Source organism: Monodelphis domestica, chromosome 8, assembly GCF_027887165.1.
Source record: "Monodelphis domestica isolate mMonDom1 chromosome 8, mMonDom1.pri, whole genome shotgun sequence".
In the NCBI taxonomy this organism is placed as follows: Eukaryota; Metazoa; Chordata; class Mammalia; order Didelphimorphia; family Didelphidae; genus Monodelphis; species Monodelphis domestica.
The window spans coordinates 57,621,166-57,640,711 of NC_077234.1; the positions used below are offsets into that span (position 1 = coordinate 57,621,166).

Here is a 19,546-nt window from a genome sequence, read left to right on the forward strand (position 1 = left end):
CTTAGAGGGCAGAATGGACAGAGTGCCCAGCCTAGTCAAATCCAGGCTCAAATACTATCTAGCTCTGTGACCCTAGACAAGTCACTTAACCCTGTTTGCCTCAGTTTTCTCATCTGTAGAATGAACTGGAGAAGGAACTGGGAAACCACTCTAGTATCTGTGCTGTGAAAACCCCAAATGAGGTCATAAAGAATTGGATCCACTAATTGCGTGTTGGCTATGGTGGGGGGTGGAGGCAGGAGGAGGGGAGGGAAAGAACATGAATCATGTAACCATGGGAAAATATCCTAAATTAATTAATTAAATAAAAATTTTCAAATAAAAAAAAAGAATTGGAGACCACTGAACAATGACAAGCTGTGTGATAGAGGGAAAGCCACTTAGCATCTCTCTGTCCCAGGCAACTACTTTCAATTTTAGATGAACAATTGGTTTCTATTGGTGGAAGGAGATTCCACACTGAGAATTCCCTACACCTATGAAATCACAACTGGACCAAAACCCAAACCAAAGCAAAAATGCACAAAACTCCATCCCGAGGCTCTTGAGCCTCCTAGAGCATGCAAGGGGATAAGTAGGTTAAAACATACTTTACAATTTGAAAAGGAAGAAGTTAATAACAATGAGGGGGTCCCAGGAGAGGCAGGTGAGTGGAGAATTGAACGAAACTAAACAGTTTAAGAGCAGCTGAGTAGAAGTACAATCTGCACATAGAAGGCAGCTACTGCCCCTATCTGGGCAAGAGACGACAAGGATGGCGGTCATTGAATGGAGAGCAGGGATTAGAGCCAAGAGATGTCATGAAGGTGGAATCTTGGGATCTTGCTCCCAAGCATGTATCAGAGGTGGGTCTTCCTGACTCAGGTTGTCTATGGACCTCTTCTAAACCTTCAAGTCTCTTATTCTAGGGGGATAATGAGAGGGGAGACAGTAAACAGCTGCCATATTTCCTCTTAGTGTATCCCCAGCACAGGCTCAGCATTCCATGGGGTGTGCATTAGCCAGAGCAGACAAGGGAATGCTGCTGTCTAATTCCCATAACTAATCCAGCTGAGGAAAGTGAAGCTTATAGAGATGAAGTGATTTGCTCCAAGGTCCATAATGAATTAGTAATACAGCCAGGATTCAAACCCAGGTCTTTTAGCTTTGAGTCCAATGCCCCTTACATTACTACTGGCTACTCTGCTTGATCAATGAAAGGATAGAAGACAGTTCCACCCCTGAAAAGTGAGCCCATCCTGCTGAGAGTTTACCATTACTTGCCACTCATCAGGAAAGAAGCTGAGCTGCTGGCTTGGGATCTAAATGGGTTTTCTGAGATGTCTTGTTTTCTGGCTTTTCAGGGAGATATTTAGAGCAATTATTTCAAGTGCAAGAGTGCATTGGAAGCCCACAGTAGTATCTCCAAGGAGCCAGACTTTCATGGGTGTAGTGTTCCTTGTAATAGCTTTGAGTGGCAGATTTATTCCCTTAGGATGTTGATGATATCTCCTAGCAACTTTACCTTCCACTCATGACTATTTGGCAAGGAGAACTAATGGCCTAATTAGCTACCAGGATGTAACTTTCACATTCTTTTCCTTACTTGTTGTAATCCAATATAATTGAGAGCAAATTGCTTGAAAGAAGACACTTGCCCAGCCTCTCTATCGACCACAGGTCCATTTGGCTGTTAATGATTTCTAGGGTAGAAAATGGGTACATAGTGCGTCCTCGCAGCTCTAGAAGTATGGCCTGAGAACACAAAGTAAGAAATAAATATTTAGTGATTGAAATCTATATTTCATTCATTCAAAATATAACTAATTGCTTAAATGCTCAAAGGTAAATTGTTTTAACATTATTGTTCCTATTTTCATGTAACCTTAATTTTTTATTAATATTATTGTTTTAAAAAATCCTTTCCTCCTGTCTTGGAATCAATACTCAGTATTGATTCCAAGACAGAAGAGTTGTAAGGGCAAGGCACTTGGGGTTAAGTAACTTGCCCAGGGTTGTAGAGCTAGGAAGTATCTGCCTTATTTGAACCCAGGACCTCCCATTTCCAGGCCTGACTTTCTATCCTATGGGCCACCTAGCAACCCCTCATATAATCTTTAGATACTCATGTATGGTCTTGCCTAGAGTCAGAGCCCCATTAATTGAGCTCTTGCCATTTCTTGGTCAAGATTCTATGATTTTAAAAAATTTCACTTGCCCTTAATAGCCATATGAAAAAATGCTCTAAATCACTAATAATTTAAAAATGCAAAGTAAAACAATTCTGAGCTTCTTCTGTATGCCACCAGATTGGCAAACTTGATAAAAAAAGAAAATGATAAATGTTGGAGTTACTATGGGAAAACAAACATATTTAATGCCTCGTTAGTGGAGGCATGAATTGGTCCAGTCATTCTAGAGAACAATTTGGAACTATGACCCAAAAGTTATTAAACTGTACATACCTTCTGACTCTGCAATACCATTTACATTGGTATATAGTGTTTGTGTGTGTATATATGTTTATATAGGTACATACTCTAGAGGTCAAATGCTTTGCCTAAGATCATACGGATAATAAGTGTCCAGGGGGTTGAAATCTGATCACATGGAGAACATACCCATGGGCAAATTGAAGTACCATTTATGAACACAAGAAATAGAATAGAGAAACATATATACATATGCATATGTACATATTGATAGATTTATATTTCAGAGATCAAAGAAAGAAGAAAAGAGCGCACATGGACAAAAATATTTATAGAAGCTCTTTTTGAGGTTGAAAAGAACTAGAAAATAAGGGGATACCAGTTGGTTGAGGAAATGCTGAACAAATTGTGTTATATAAATGTAAAATGATGAAACGGATAATTTCAGAGAATCTGGTAAAACATCTATGAACTGATGCAAAGTGAAGTGGGTAAAACCAGGAGAACATTTACAAAATTACATTATACAAACAGTTTTGAAAAACTTAAGAACTCTAATTGATGCATTGACCCTCCACAGTTCTAAAATATCAGTGATGAAGGATGCTAAACACCTTTTGACAGAGGTGATGGATACAAGATGCAAATGAGACATACCTTTGGACATGGCCAATGTAGGAATATGTTTTGCTTGATAATGCAAAACTGCATTCATTACAAGAGTGTTCTTTATTTTCCAATGGGGTGAAGTAGGAGTAAAAGAAAATTAAATATGCTAATTAAAATTTTTTTAAATCAAAGAGTTAGGTAGTCTCCCTCATCCCTTGTCTTCTGGAATCATGGTTGGTCATTGTGCTGATCAAAATTCCAAGTCTTTCAAGTTTGTCTTTTTCACATTGTCATTTTTCCCTCCAACCCTAGTCTTTGGAATCATTGTAAAAAAAAAAATAACCCCTCATGCCAATATGTGCCTCCTGATTAATGTTTAAAAGTCCTTATTCCATTTGTGGGTCAAGAAGGTGGGATAGAGGAAGATTTTGGGGAAACAACCTTCATGTAGGCATAGGTAGGTTAGTGATTACAGGATCATAGGATAACAAATTTAGAACTAGAAGAGACTCTTATCTAATCTAATCCCTCATTTTACAAATGAGCAAACTGAGCTCTATAGAGGTGAAATGATTTGCCCAAGATCACACAGATAATAAGTGTCAAAGGCAGGTTTCCAGTGGGGTGAGATCTGCAAAAATGGAGGTCAGACCCATAGGCACATCAAAGTTTCATTTATGAACACAAGAAATATAATGTAGTAGTACAGACAGGACTTGAAGATGCAAACTAGGCAATAACCAAATGGGACAGTATCAAAACACAACAATGACATTCATGTGCTAGAAAAATCAGATCATGGGGTTAGAGTTGGGAAGAACCATTATCAACATCATGTCATCCAACCCTCTCACTTTACAGATGAGGAAACTGAGGGATAGAGAGGTCAAGCATTTTCCCAGGATCCTAGTAGCAGGATGAGAATTCTATTCCAGAGTTAGTGTACTTTCTGCTGCCTCCACCCTGTACTATATAGCTTTGTATTTGTGTGGAGATATTTCCAACTTCTGGGATCAGAACAAAAAGGCATGATTGGTAAGGAAATGCATTGTGGTAACAAAAACCACCACTGTTAGATCACTACCCTGTCCTGATATGGGAGGTTATTTAAAACCATAAATCATAAGAGCACGTATGGTCTCTGAGCATCTTAGGGATACAGAAACCAAAAGGCTGTTTCAATCCAGAAGTTTTGGAAACCAAAAGGAGGTTGTGGCTTTGTGGAGGGAATCAAGGGGTGGGTTTTTTGGGAGAAAATTATATGTGGGAGACTTATAGGGTTTGGAAATATAACTTGGTCAGAAACACAAAGGGCTCCTGTAACCCCTTAACTATGGAGTGGGACTAGGAGGGCTCTTTAATGAAAAGATATGCCCAGTTGTTGAGTGTTAGATTGGATTTCTGAAGCTGTGGGGGTGATGGAATAGCTGATGTGGCAATCCAGCTCGAGTTGCTAAAAGTCCACCATGCACAGAATGGTCCCAACAGTGTTCAACAGAGCCTGGTCAGCAAATAGACCAGCCCTGGGTGGGTACAACAGAACTAGAGTGGAGAAGACTGGATAGAAACAGTAATTAAATCTTTGCTCTATCCTCAGTTTCATAGCCTTAGACTGCAGAAATGGATCAGCATCTTTGGCACTCTCATGCTTATAAAGGAGGCTATTTTTAAAATAACATTGATCATTAAGTTAAAAGTTGTAAAGTTAAACTCTAAAAGCACTAAGGATACAAAAAACTCTTGAAAAGGGAAATTTTCTTCATTCTGTGGGATGGCTCTCTGAGAAGGGGAGGGATATATGAGACATTTCGATGCAAGAAAGTGTAAAGAGAAGAGATGTCAATAAATATGTATTTAAAAAATAAAAAACAAGTAAAAGGTCTTGAAGGTACCAATGTGTCCAGTGGCTCTAGCAGTCAGTCAAAATGACATATCATCAGATATGGAAGGGATGCTGGAGGCCATCTGGCACCAAATATAATGCACAGAAATCCCCTCTACAATATTTCTGGCAAGGAGTCATCCTTGAACACCTTCAGTGAAGCAGAGCTCTATTTTCAGAGATTTTGCATTATTGGGAAATGCTTCCCAATTATTGGGAAATGTATTTTTTCTTACTTCAAGGGAGTTCTAGCCTTGCTAGGTGGATACTCCTAATGCTGCAGATTGCAACTCCTACCTTCAAACTAGGGGACTCCAACATGCACGTTGATGTCTGCTTAGATATTTTGGCCTCGCAGCTCATTAATCTGCTTGACTTCCATGACCTGTACCTTCAATCTGCTTCAGCCATACTTGTTTTTAAGACTGTAGGGAAACTGTGTGGTCTCGCCTGGATTGCATTTAGAAAAAGCAATCCCAGTCCACCTCCAACAGATTCTGCATCTTTGGGTTCTGGGTCTACCTAGGAAATCTGGGTTCAGTTTATTCTAGTGATGTTTAAAAGGGAGGCACACCCAATCCACTAGCCTGTTGGTTTTTTTTTAATATTCTGTACTGCATGCTTGGTTTATGTGCATGTGCTCTTATAATACATATTAAATATGAGAAAGAAATCTACAAAGTGAGATATTAAGAAATATTGCATGAGAGCTGAAGAAAAAAGTCAGGGGAGAAAAACCAAGATGCCACCCGTCTGAGCCATCCGGGAATCTGAAGAAGAGGTCAGAGGTCCAGGTATAGAGGTCCAGGTTTAACCATCACCCTTAGCTTTTTTGTCTCTATGACCTGGGACTCTGAAATTGCTCACTTCAATCCCGATTACCAATGCTGCTGTCTCTCCCTCACCCCTTCTAAACTTATTTTTTGGAATGTTCTTTTTTTTTAATGTGAATTTAGCAATTATCAACAAACCCAAAGAACAAGAAGGAAAATTGTATGCAAAGCTATGTATTTGTTTTACTATATATGCACATCCATATGCATGCATACATATACACAGAAAGAGGGAGAGAGAGAGACAAAGAGAGAGGGAGAGACACAGAGAGAGAAAGAGACAGAGAGAGACAGAGAGAGGGATGGAGAGAAAGAAATTTTGTTTATTAAGAAGAACAAGGGATTAGACCCATGATTTCATTAGCATAGAGAACTGCAAGGAAAGGTGATTTCTTCTATGAATTCGAGTTGTCACTTTTTCTAATTCTAGTTTTTATTATTTAAAATATTTTATTTTCCAATAACATATAATAACAATTTTCAACATACATTTTCAGAAATTATAAGATCCAAATTGTTCCCCCCACTCCTGAAGATGGTAAATAATTTGATCCGGGTGTTGGTACCTTTTCTGCAACTTATTTTAGAGAGCATAGAGCAATGAGAGGGTGTAGGGGACACAGTGCATAGAGTGCCAGGTCTGGAGTCAGGAAGACCTGAGTTCAAATCCAGTCTCACACATTTACTTGCTATGTGATCCTAGGGAAGTCACTTAACCCTGTTTGCCTCAGTTTCCTCATCTGTAAATGATGAGGAGAAGGAAATGGCAAAAACTCAAAATGGGATTGCAAAGATTCAGACATGATTGAAACAACTGGATCCCAAAGAGTACTGAGAATTTTAAGTGATTTGTCAAGAGTAATAAAGGTGTCAGGAAGAACTTGAATCCAGGTCTTCCTGCCTTCAGGACCAGCTTCCCATCTACTGTAGCATTTCTCTCTTAAAAAATATGTGTGTATATGATTTATCACTTGTTTATTCAGATATATGTTTGGGGTTTTAGTTTTATAAGATTATTCACTTACAAAATGAATAATAGGGAAATATGTTTTGCATGATAATACAAATATTGATTGCATTGTTTGTCAGTTCTGGGGGGGGGAGGGAAAAAAGGAGAGAGACATTAAAGATCCTATAACTTTGGGAAACATATGAAAATTCATTATTAAAATAAAAAAATTTAAAAAGAAATATGTGTATATATGCATACACCACATGCATACATCACACATGTATATGTATATTTATTCCCATATATGGACACATACCTCTATTTCCCCCAAGTCTCCCTACCAATCAGAAGTCATGTCTCCTTTGCCATTTCATGGGCTCAGAGGTTTCTCACCCAAACAAGAATCACCTGAGTCACAGTGTTGACTTTCAGGGAACCAGCCAACCAGGCTAAGTAGGGATCACACACAGGGATCAGGCAAAAATTCCATAGAAAAAAAAGAGGGAAAAGGAGGAGGAGAATTTATAGTCTCAAAATCAGAGTGTGTGGGAGAGAATCCTGAAATGTACAGGCTCACTTAGACCTGGACAGACGCCCATAGGATGAAACTACCCAAAAAGCCTTAAAAGGAAACCAGAATTAGTTTAGTGGGAGCCAAAGGTCATCCTGAACTTTTGTGAATACTCTGAGTCTTGTGGACCATTTAGACCCAATAGAGGGGGTTTCCTTGACGTCCTCTACAAAAGGGAGGCGAGTTTTTCTGTCTGAGGAGGGGTTTCTGGATGGACTCATAGATGTGCTTCTAAAAAAAAACACCAAACTGTTCTATACTCAAAGTCTTCTTTCCCTGATTGCTTACAGTAGAGTTGCGACAACTTTGGGAGATTTGAGCCAAATGAGGATGCTTCCATAGGACATAGCAATTATGAACGTAAGGCACTGAGATTATTATTGGGGGAGGCATATTGTCAGCCCAATTGGCATACCGGTTATACAAATATTTCTAAAACCCACAACTTACTAGGCTTGCAACATCTGAATTTTTTAGCTTCATCCCCCAGATGCAAAGTTCTCTTCCCAGCATGTATCGTTCATCTCGAATCGTCTTGAGCAAAGGTTCAAGAGAAACTTCTGGGAAGTTTTTTGGGGAGACAGCAGGGCTTACGAGCATCAACTAAAAGGAAAGAAAAAAAAATATTGGTACTCACACAGAAAACCTCCCAGTATATTTCACTATGTGGATGAGGAGTGTTGCAAGGAAATGCCAAGGAAACATGGAAGATTCAATTGGTTACGGTTTTGCATTAGATACACGTATGTAGGTGAGATTGAAGGGACAATTGATTGGGGCACCGGTAAGACTCCAGGAAAATTTATTCAATTCAGAGAGGAAATGGGCAAGCTGGACAAGTCCCTTCACCTTCCTGAGGATTTGTTTGTTCTCTATGCTGGTTTTCAAGGCCTTCTTGATGGTGGGGCACACAGAAGTCTGAGACTGGAGACAGTGTTTTTCATATGTTTTCAGGAACTTTGTGAGAATAGGAACAAAAGACGAGGAAGCTCCTTTGAGTTTTGATTTTTCTTTCTTTGTTCTTGGCATATTTTAAAGATCCCGTTAGAATCTTCTTGATGGCTGAAAGCATTTGCTCATCCTGAAATGTGTAGGGCAGATTTACTATTAATAAGCAGGACAATGGAATACCTTCACTAAAAAAATTATACATTCATTAAACAAGAAAAAACTCATTGTATCTAGAATCCAAAGATATGAGTTCCTATCTCAGACATTTACTGACAGTATGGCCAATGACAAGCCACTTTGCCCCTGCTGGATTTCTGTTTTTTCATTTGTAAAATAAAGGACAATATGGCTTCTAATATTCCTTCCAGCTCAACCTGCATGATCTTATTTCTTTCTACCTTATGAATGTCATTGATTTGTTTTGAGATTTCCCTCTTGGTTATAGTCCAGTTTGCATTTTCAAGTCATGGATCCACCTCTAGATTCTATTTATTTTTGTATTAATAAATGACACTTGGGAAGCTAGTTGGTGCAATGGATAGAGTACCAGACCTGGAGTTAGGAAAACCTCTCTTCCCAAGTTCAAATCCAGCCTCAGATACTTACTATTTGTGTGACTCTGGGCAAATCCCTTAACTTTATTTGCTTCATTTCCTCATCTGTAAAATGAGCTGGAGAAGGACTAGTAATCCACTTCAGTGTCTCTGCCAAGAAAATCTCAAAATAGGGTCACAAAGAATCAGACCCAATGGGAGACCAAACGATGAAAGATGCTTGTAACTAAATGAATCTATAAATATACCTTCAGCTTAGGCGTATTTTAACCTGCCTCTAAGACATTACCTAGGTAAACTTGGGCAAATCAAATCATTTCTTTGAGCCTCAGTTTCCTCATTGATACAATGAGAGGACCGGACTTGATGACACAAGGTTTCTTCCAGCTCTAAATGTATAAGCTCATTCTCTAATCCTTATTCCATGAAGGCTATTTCTCCAGAACTTCCCTTTGTCCTCTTTCCATCGTCCACAGAGAGGGAGAATGGCTAAACAATGGTTAGGAGATAATCTTTGGGATTGGCCTGAAGAGTAGGTCAGATTTTTTAAAAATCCTTAAACTTCTGTCCTAGAATCAATAATATGCACTGGTTCCAAGGCAGAAGAACAGTAAGGGCTAGGCAATGGGGAGTAAGTGACTCCCAGGGTCACCGAGCTAGGAAGGGTCTGAGATCAGATTTGGGTAGGTCAAATTTTGAAGAGTCATGGAATCCTAGAGGAAGGAAGAATTGGCATTAAGGGGCCATTTGGCGGAGATTTCAGACTCTGCGTATGTCCACAGCCAAACATATGAGACAACTACATGAAAATTGAGTTAGTAATGTTGAAATCAATTAGCTGTAGCCCCACATTAAGTGCTAACTCTATTTCAATAACTTAATAGTTTTTATTGATTTTCACTGATGTTTAGTTGCTTATATTAATGTTTTTCCTAATTAAATATCTAAGTTAAAACTAATAAATCCTGAAAAATAATAAAGCAATGACCTCAATATCGGCTTCATTATCAATAGCTTTTGATTTATCTCTGCTAAAAGAAATTAGCTTGATTCTCTTGACAAATAGAATTCTGCTTGGCTCAGGCAATTAATGCAATTGTGAATTTTGTTCCTTATCTGATGATCATTAAAACTGTTCCTGCATTAGGCAAATAGGTCAAATCTTAGAAATCTTATTGGAGAATATCAGAATGAATACCATGGGGGAAAAGGACCTTGAAAGATCACTGATTGGATCTTTGCTGCTTCATAGTTAGGGATGCTTATTAATTAAAATAAAGGTTCAGCAGGTATGTGTATCCCTTTCTTTGCAGAGTCCCTTAGGGACCAGGCAATGACTTGTGGTGTTCAGGAGAGTAAAGAACTAAAGACTTACTCTTCTGGAAGCTGATGCCCTCCTTCCTTTTCCTTATTCCCTCATAGGGATGCACCTTCTACTCTACGAAAGAAGGATCACTCTTGCTCTGTGAGTCCCCTTCTAAGAAACACAAGCCCTTCTCAACTCATATAGCTCTAACAAGTACCTTTCTTGATTCCATACCTTAAGTAGTTAGGGTGAGATCTTGGCTAGTGGTCATTCTTCCCCCTTTTTTCCTACTTATGGTTTGTTGATGTTTATTTTCAACCATGTCCAACTCTTTGTGACCCTATTTAAGATTTTCTTGACAAAGATACTGGAGGGGCTTGCCATTTTCTTCTCTAGCTCATCTTACAGATAGGGAAATTGAAATGAGGCCAACAGAGTTAAGTGACTTGCCTAGGGTCATACAGCTAAATAAGTATCTGAAGCCAGATTTGAACTCATGAAGATGAGTCTTCCTGACTCCAAGCCAGGTACTTTATCCACTGTACTAACTAGCTGCCCATTACTAATGGTACACACTCCCAAAACATTTGTTGAATAAATGAAGAAAGCATTTTCTTGAAACCCAGAGACCTAGGTTCTAATCCCTCCTCAAACCTTACTAGCTGGATGATCACCAACAAATCGCATAACCTGTGAGAGCCCTTGTTTCTTATTTTTAAATTGAATGGATAGTATTTATATTTCCTGTGTTATGGGATGGTTGTTAATAAACTGTCTTATAGATCTTAAAGTGCTATAGAATTGAGTTATTTTTCTTATTCAAAAGATCCCAGACTTATAACTAGAAGGAATCTTAAAGGTTATCGAAGCCTTTCAAACCTCTCATTTTACAAATGGGGAGACAGAGGCCAGAAAACTTAAGGAACCAGAACACTTACCTGGTAAAGTATTTGAGGTGGGCTTTGAACCTGGTTTGTCTGACTCCAAATCCAGCACCCTTTCCATTTTACCATATTATTTAGTAAGTCTGGGAAAGAATGGGGTCAATTCTGTTCCAGGCTCACAAATATAGAAAGCATAAAACAGGGCACAAAAATACATCAGCCATCCAATTTTGGTTTACACAAACAAATTGTTGCCAGTCATGTCCTCCCATCCCGTGGACCCAGAAATGAGCAAACGGTACCTGATTCCTTACTGAATGTGTCTCTAGCCGAGAAAGTTCAGGCCAGGTAAAAGGGCTCCCTTGCTTCTTGGTTCCAGTGCCCATGGAGATAATCGCAGAGGACTGTCAACAGCAACAAGATTCAACTCTGGAGTGCAAGCACAGCCAAGAATCCCAGAGAGAGGGTGAGGCTGTATATTCATGTGAGAAGGAGAAGGTGTGAAGTGATGAGTGCAATGACAGGAGGTGCCAGAAGTACATAATCCTAAAGCAGATTTCTTCTATAACTTGTAGATTTAAAAGTGTCAATGCCAGAGAAAGAGGAGGAAGGAGCATTTTCTCATACTAAGATTATTTTTTTTGTTCTTATTGACTTCCCGTCTGAATAACGCAAACCCCTTTCTCATAGGAGTAATTTTATAACAGAAATTAAAATATCAAATGGGATATTTTTGTTTCACAACTCTCACTTTGAATGTATACAGATATAATCAGCCCTTCTGCTCCCCTCAAGGCAGAAATTGTAATTACCCTTAGAGAGAGGTGAGCCCCGCAGGTTCTTGGGATATCTTGGGATAGAAGCTGTACTTCTACATTTGGATATCTCATCATGTGAAAACATACATTACATGAGGATTTTCTCTTATAGAAAACATGATGATGAGACATCATATATGCTATCACGTCCTATAGAAATAGATTAATTCTTAGAAAGAAAAAAAAGGGCAAGATTGCATTCATGGGATGAACTTTAAGAAGGCAAGAGAGAAGACCCAGTCATGTTGGGTGAGAGACAAGGGAAGAACCAATTTGGAATAGACCTGCAGTGAAAAAAGGCACTTGACAGACTCCCCAAAACAAAAGGATGCCCAACAGCATGGAGGTGGAAGATGAGGTGGGGCTCTATTGTTTTTTATTTCCTTGTAGGTTCAGAATGGTTCTTTTCTATTCGCTCACCCAATACAGAAATGTTTGATCCTGTAGGCTAAGAATGGGTCTCCATGGAGTTTATTACAATGGGGGGTTTATGTGTGTGTCATGAAAAAGAAGTTAAAGCATATGCCATGATAGTATATTTCAAAGATGGTAAATGTCTGGCTATCGAATGGAGAAATAAGTCAATCAGCAAACAGTTCTTAGGAATTTACTCATGCTAAGGCCTGGGGATAGAGAAAAAGGTAATAATATGCAGCCGATTTTCTTTGCAGAAGGGTTACTAGCTTCTATAATTTGCCTTTCTATTATCAAGGCCTTGGGGTCCAGTGGATCCAAGTATAAAAGAAAACAAGAAAGTAACAGTAACCATTAACTTAATGACTGATTGAACAATTCATTTCCAAGCCAGCTGTTTGGACCCGAGAACCCATATTTTGCCAGAAAATATTGTTATATAGTGTGTGCCTTCTTAGTTTGATCCAAAGGGACACATTTCACCCAAACTATACCTGAAATTTGGACTTAAGGAAATTATGTGGTGGAAGAAGCGAGAAGAGGAGGAGGAGGAAGAGGAAGAAGAAGAGCTGAGGAAGAAAAGAAAGAGAAGCCAAGGAGATAAATTTTACTCAAGGCAAAATTTTGAAATAAGAGAAGTTTATTTTTGACCCCCAACTCTTCCATCTCTCTTCTACTTCAGGGTGCTCTTCTCTCCAGGCTTCTAGTACCCTCATTTTAACCCAGATTTCTTTGTAACAGTCTTACTTTGGGTCTAGGACTGATGGAATTTTAGAAAATGTAACAAAATGAAGTAAAAATAAGATTATCTAAAAAAAAGGGAACCAGAGATAATCATGAAAAAAGGTTTGCTGGTGAATATAAATATGGAGGGACCAAAGTGTAGTTATGAAGGTGATAGACAATTATCTAGTTCTCTTGACTTAACTTTTGTGTTAGCTTAAATTCATTTGAAAAACAGTCACAAAGCTTGTTGGATCTCCAAAGATAAGGTAAAGAATCAGATACACATTGGTGGGATTTCTGTGGCAAATGAAATTAAATAGGGAGCCACACAGACTTTCTATCCCTAAGCTAGAGTCAGCATCAATGGAAATACAAACTTCAGTGATGAGAAAAAACAGTTATAAAATAAAATCAAGTCTGATGTCACTAGCTAGGAGAAAGAAATCTTATTCTATATTTCAGAGAGTTTGGCTTCTAACATCAAAGGTTCTCATCAAGAAGAAGATCCCTTCATACCAAAAGTCTGAGGAAGAGATAGATCATTTCTTTTTTTTTTAATTATATTTTATTTGATCATTTCCAAGCATTATTCATTAAAGACATAGATCATTTTCTTTTCCTCCCCCCAACCCCCATAGCCGACACGTAAATCCACTGGGCATTACATGTTTTCTTGATTTGAACCCATTGCTTTGTTGATAATATTTGCATTAGAGTGTTCATTTAGAGTCTCTCCTCTGTCATGTCCCCTCAACCTCTGTATTCAGGCAGTTGCTTTTCCTCGGTGTTTCCACTCCCATAGTTTATCCTTTGCTTATGAATGGTGTTTTTTTCTCCTAGATCCCTGCAGATTGTTCCGGGACATTACACCGCCACTAATGGAGAAGTCCATTACGTTCGATTATACCACAGTGTATTAGTCTCTGTGTACAATGTTCTCCTGGTTCTGCTCCTCTCGCTCTGCATCACTTCCTGGAGGTTGTTCCAGTCTTCATGGAATTCCTCCACTTTATTATTCCTTTTAGCACAATAGTATTCCATCACCAACATATACCACAGTTTGTTCAGCCATTCCCCAATTGATGGGCATCCCCTCGTTTTCCAGTTTTTGGCCACCACAAAGAGCACAGCTATGAATATTTTTGTACAAGTCTTTTTGTCCATTATCTCTTTGGGGTACAGACCCAGCAGTGCTATGGCTGGGTCAAAGGGTAGATATTCTTTTGTCGCCCTTTGGGCATAGTTCCAAATTGCCCTCCAGAATGGTTGGATCAGTTCACAACTCCACCAGCAATGAATTAATGTCCCTACTTTGCCACATCCCCTCCAGCATTCATTACTTTCCTTTGCTGCCATGTTAGCCAATCTGCTAGGTGTGAGTTGATACCTCAGAGTTGTTTTGATTTGCATCTCTCTGATTACAAGAGATTTAGAACACTTTTTCATGTGCTTATTAATAGTTTTGATTTCTTTATCTGAGAACTGCCTATCCATTTCCCTTGCCCATTTATCAATTGGAGAATGGCTTGATGTTTTGTACAATTGATTTAGCTCTTTATAAATATGAGTAATTAAACCTTTGTCAGAGGTTTCTATGAAGATTTTTTCCCAATTTGTTTTTTCCCTTCTGATTTTAGTTACATTGGTTTTGTTTGTACCAAAGCTTTTTAGTTTGATGTAGTCAAAATTATTTATTTTACATTTTGTGATTCTTTCTATGTCTTGCTTGGTTTTAAAGCCTTTCCCCTCCCAAAGGTCTGACATGTATACTATTCTGTGTTTACCCAATTTACTTATGGTTTCCTTCTTTATGTTTAAGTCACTCACCCATTTTGAATTTATCTTGGTGTAGGGTGTGAGGTGTTGATCTAGTCCTAGTCTCTCCCACACTAGATCATTTCTTGAGGAAAAAAACTCAGGAAGTTGTTTTTTCCCCCCATGAACTTTTTCCCTCTTAGTTCAATGGCTGTCTTAGGGTTTCTGCCTTTTTCTAAAAGAGCTGTAGGAAGAAAAACTCATGGGCTTGAAGTTAAGGGAGAGATGATAGAGTCTAGTCATCCTCCTGCAAAGAAGATGTAACATCCCAACTAAGAATTCCAGCTTAAGTCAGACAATGGAAGTGGAGAGAAGCTCTATAACAGTGATGACAAACCTTTTAGAGACCTTAGAGACCAAGTGCCTAAACTACAACTCTCTTTGTACTTGTGAGTTCCCCGCTATAACGTAGACAAGGGAAGGAGGAAGCACTCTCATTGGGCTGTTTGGCAGAGGGATGGGTGATGTGAGAAATGTCCTCAGGCAAGCAAGAAGGTGGGGAATGGAGCAGCTCCCTCTGGCACGCTCCAGCACACATGCTATAGGTTCTCTAGTACAGCTCTATAACGTGATGACCAATGGAGTCATTGCATAGTCACCAGAAGTGACCATGGCACCAAGAGAGCTTTGGTGAGTGCAGCAATACAAATTCAACAGGGATTACTTACCATAAGAGCCTTTGTGAATAGCAGAAACTGTACCTAGTGAAGACTACATGACTAGAAGGCAGTAAAACCCATTGAGAACTGGGAGATCATCAGAAGAACCACTGCTGTCTCTGGGGCATGAGTTGTTACTCAATGTGTCTGCTTTAATTACATATAATACCTATATATGTATTCACTATGCTCTCTGATGGTACATATCCTTGTGGGATAGTCATGTTTTCCAGGTTAATGAGGAAAATGTTTTATTGCTATTTTCTTACTCTATTATTGCAATGAGTGCTTTTGGTTCAAATCATTTATGTCTTACAACTGACTACCAAAGGCAAATTAGCAGGGGCTCATGAGCTATGGTTTTGAATGGATAAAGACCCACCACAAAGCTAGAATAACTTTTTTGTGGGTGCATTATGAGTTGGGAGGTTCCCCCAGCAGCATCCAACTCACATTTCTTCCCCCACATTTACAGAGTATTTTAAGAAGTGGAATGATTAAAGCTGGTGGATGACAGGAATTGACAATATACAGGAAATTTATTGGAACTGGATTAAGAGACTCAGTCTTGTTTTGTGGGACTCACATAGAATAGTCAGCCAGTTTGAAATGAAAGATTCTAGTAACAAGCCAGCCAAGAACTTGAATAGCTTTTACCAAGTTCCAGAAAGAGAATTTCTAGGGGCAGATGGGGGGGGGGAGAGAAAAGAGAACATCTAACTTCTTTTTTTTATTGACCAGATGATGAGCACATGAGCTTCAAAAAATCAGTTTTGTTGAACATCCTATTAGTGTACCCAAAACAGCACTGTCTTTGTTGGGACCCCAAAAACAAACTAAACACCCTGAGGAAAAGCAATTTCAGGATTCCTTCCACAAGGAATCCACAAGGACCTTCACAAAAGGCTACAGTATATCTAAAAGAAACATCACGAGGACTCTCTGAACAAGAGAAAGGGACTTCTCATAATCAAAAGCTATAATTTACCCCTTTGCCACAGAAGATCTTTAAGATGAGCCTGTTTTCAGTTTTCACACAATGAAATCAAAACTATCAATAAGCACATGAAAAAGTGTTCTAAATATCTCCTGATTAGAGAAATGCAAATTGAAACAACTCTGAGGTATCACCTTACATCTAGCAGACTGGCCAATATGGCAGCAAAAGAAAGAGATAAATGTTGGAGGGAATGTGGCAAAATTAGGACACTAATACACTACTGGTAGAGTTGTGAATTGTTCCAACCATTCTGGGGGGCAATTTGGAACTATACTCAAAGGGCTTGAAAAGAATGCCTACCCTTTAAGATAATAAGGTAAAAAACTTATACAAAAATATTTATAACCACATACTTTGTGGTGGCCAAAAATTGGAAAATGAGGGGATGCCCTTCAATTGGGGAATGGCTGAACAAATTGTGGTATATGTTGGTGATGGAATACTATTGTGCTAAAAGGAATAATAAAGTAGAGGAATTCCATGGAGACTGGAACAACCTCCAGGAAGTGATGCAGAGCGAAAGGAGCAGAACCAGGAAAACATTGTACACAGAGACTGATACACTGTGGTACAATCAAATGTAATGGACTTTTCTACTAGCAGCAATGCAATGACGCAGGACAATTCAGAGGAACTTGTAAGAAAAAATGCTGTCCACATCCAGAAAAAGAACTGTGGAAACAGATATGCATTAGAAAAATATGTGATCAATCATGTAAGTTGATAGGGATATGATTAGGGTTTTGATGTTAAAGGTTCATTTTACTGCAGATATAACATGGAAATAGGTTTTGAACAATGATACATGTATAACCAGTGGAACTGCTTGTTGGATTTGGGAGGGGGGAGGAAAGAGCAGGGGGATGGATCATGAATCATGTAATCATGGAAAAATATTCTAAATTAAAAAAGGGAAAAAAGATGAGCCTGTTTTCATTTAATTATGTATGAGGGAGAGTGTGTCTGACTTTTGTAGGAATTGTTTCCAGCAATTGTCCTTATTATTCCCCGTTGGTAAATATTTGTATCTAAAAACTAATAACTCAGTCTGGTTAATTGATATGAATTGATAATCAATGGTGGGAGGTACACTAGTGGGAGACCTTGTATAATAATCTTAGATAGGTACTTTACTCTAAAAATAGGGACACTACTGCACTACTGATGTAGTTGTGATCTGATCTAACCATCCTGGAGAACAATTTTGAACCATGTTCAAAGAGCTTTAAAATTGTACATAAGCAATACTTCTATTAGGTAGGTCTGTATCCCAGAGGTTTAAAAAAGGGGAAAGTACCTATTTGTACAAAAATATTTATAGCAGTTCTTTTTGTAGTGGCAAAGAATTGGATATCAAGGGGATGTTCATCAATTGGAGAATGACTGAACAAATTGTGATATATTGTAATAGAATACTATTATACCATAAATAATAACAAGTAGGATGCTTTCAGAAAAACCTGGAAAGATTTACATGAACTGATGCAAAGTGAAGCGAGAAGAACCAGAAGAATATTATATACAGTAAGAGCAATATTTTATGATGAACAAATGTGAATGACAGCTATTCTCAACAACAGAGTGATCCAAGACAATCCCAAAGATTCATGGTACAAAAACACCATCTATCTTCAGAGAAAGAACCAGATGGTGTTTGAATGTTGACCAAAACATACTATATTTCACTTTCTTTCTTCATTTTTTTTGGTCAAGATCTCTTCCACAACATGACTAACATGAAAAAATGTTTTTACATGGTCACATATGTAAAATCTAAATCTGATTGTTTACTATCTTAGGGAGGAGGGAAGAAAAAGAGGGTGGGAAGGAGAGAATTTGGAACTTAACATTTTAATTTTATTTTTAATGAATTAATTTTTAAAATAATATTTTATTTCCCCTCACTATGTATAAAAAATGAACTCAACATTAGGGGGAAAAAAGAAAAATATTCTACTCCCTCAGGGAAGAAATAGTAACAAGATCAAGTTACCTGACCTGCCAGTGCTGGTGGGAGGATAGGAGAGCCTTTGCTCTATAAGATAAAAACAAAAGGAAGAACTTTTTTAGAGCTTTAAGGTCAGAATTTTGATCACTTTATATTGAGGAATCAGTAGTCAGTTATTTTCCTTACATTGCTCTTGTCTTCCTAGCTTTACACTGGGAGAAGGATTCTTATTATAGGCCCATAATTACTATTCCCAAAGTTTGGGTTTTCACAGTAAAAACAGCTGGGTGGTAATTAAACCAGGCTTTTTAAATTAGGAAATTTAAGTAGTGGTACTGTGGTAGGCATACACAAGTGCTACTTCAAACATAGCATGGAGGAGAGTCATGGGGAAAACAGACAGGGCTCTGACTAAAGGGGCATGAGTTTGATTGTAATTCTGACACTTTCTAACTATGTGACCATGGACATGTCAATCAGCCCTCCCAGCCTCAGTTTCCTCATCTGTAAAATGGAGATGGTCATAAATTTCTATAATATCCTTTAAGCTACATCGCCCGTGTTTTTTGGCATGAATACCAAGATGAAATAAACTTGGTACCCTAATCCCGTGTAGGATGCCCACTTGTTGGTTATTGTTAAAGTCTCACTTTGAGATTGTGACTAGCTAGGTGACATAGTTGATAAGAATGTTGAATTTGGGAGTCAGGAAGACCTGAATTCAAATCCTGCCTTAGGTACTTACTATCTGTCTGACCCTGGGCAACTTGCTTAATATCTTTCAGCCTTCTTTCTTCATTTCTAAATACCTACCTCACAGAGTTATTGTGAGAGCTTCAACAGATAACATAAAATAACAAGAGATAACATCTAATATTTTATTGTTATTGGATTATTTTCAGTTACACCCTACTCTTAGTGACCCCATTTGGGGTTTTCTCAGCAAAAATACTAGAGTGACTAGCCATTTCCTTTTCCAGCTTATTTTCCTGATGAAGAAACTGAGGCAAATCAGGTTAAGTGACTTGCCCAGGGTCACACAGCTAGTACAATTTGAACTCAGGAAGATATGTCTTCCTGACTCCAGGTCTGGCAATCTATGCATTGTGCCACCCAGCTGCCCATATTATATCATACCACATTATATTATATATATTTAAATATCAGATGGGAAGAGGTGCCTGAAAGGAATGATCCTCCTAGGGAGGAGAAG

General features: G+C 38.4%; 1 protein-coding gene across 1 annotated transcript in view; it reads right to left on the minus strand.

The window, feature by feature from the left end:
* LINC02618 (long intergenic non-protein coding RNA 2618) overlaps positions 1-8,334 on the minus strand; it is a 42,724-nt gene extending 34,390 nt beyond the window's left edge. The window contains exons 1-3 of the mRNA XM_056808485.1: positions 8,108-8,334; positions 7,709-7,861; positions 1,586-1,734 (exon numbers count right to left, since the gene is read on the minus strand). Coding sequence (XP_056664463.1) covers positions 1,586-1,734; positions 7,709-7,861; positions 8,108-8,287 — 482 coding nt within the window. The 5' untranslated portion in view covers positions 8,288-8,334. The remainder of the gene's footprint in view (positions 1-1,585; positions 1,735-7,708; positions 7,862-8,107) is intronic.
* Positions 8,335-19,546: the final 11,212 nt, after the last annotated feature.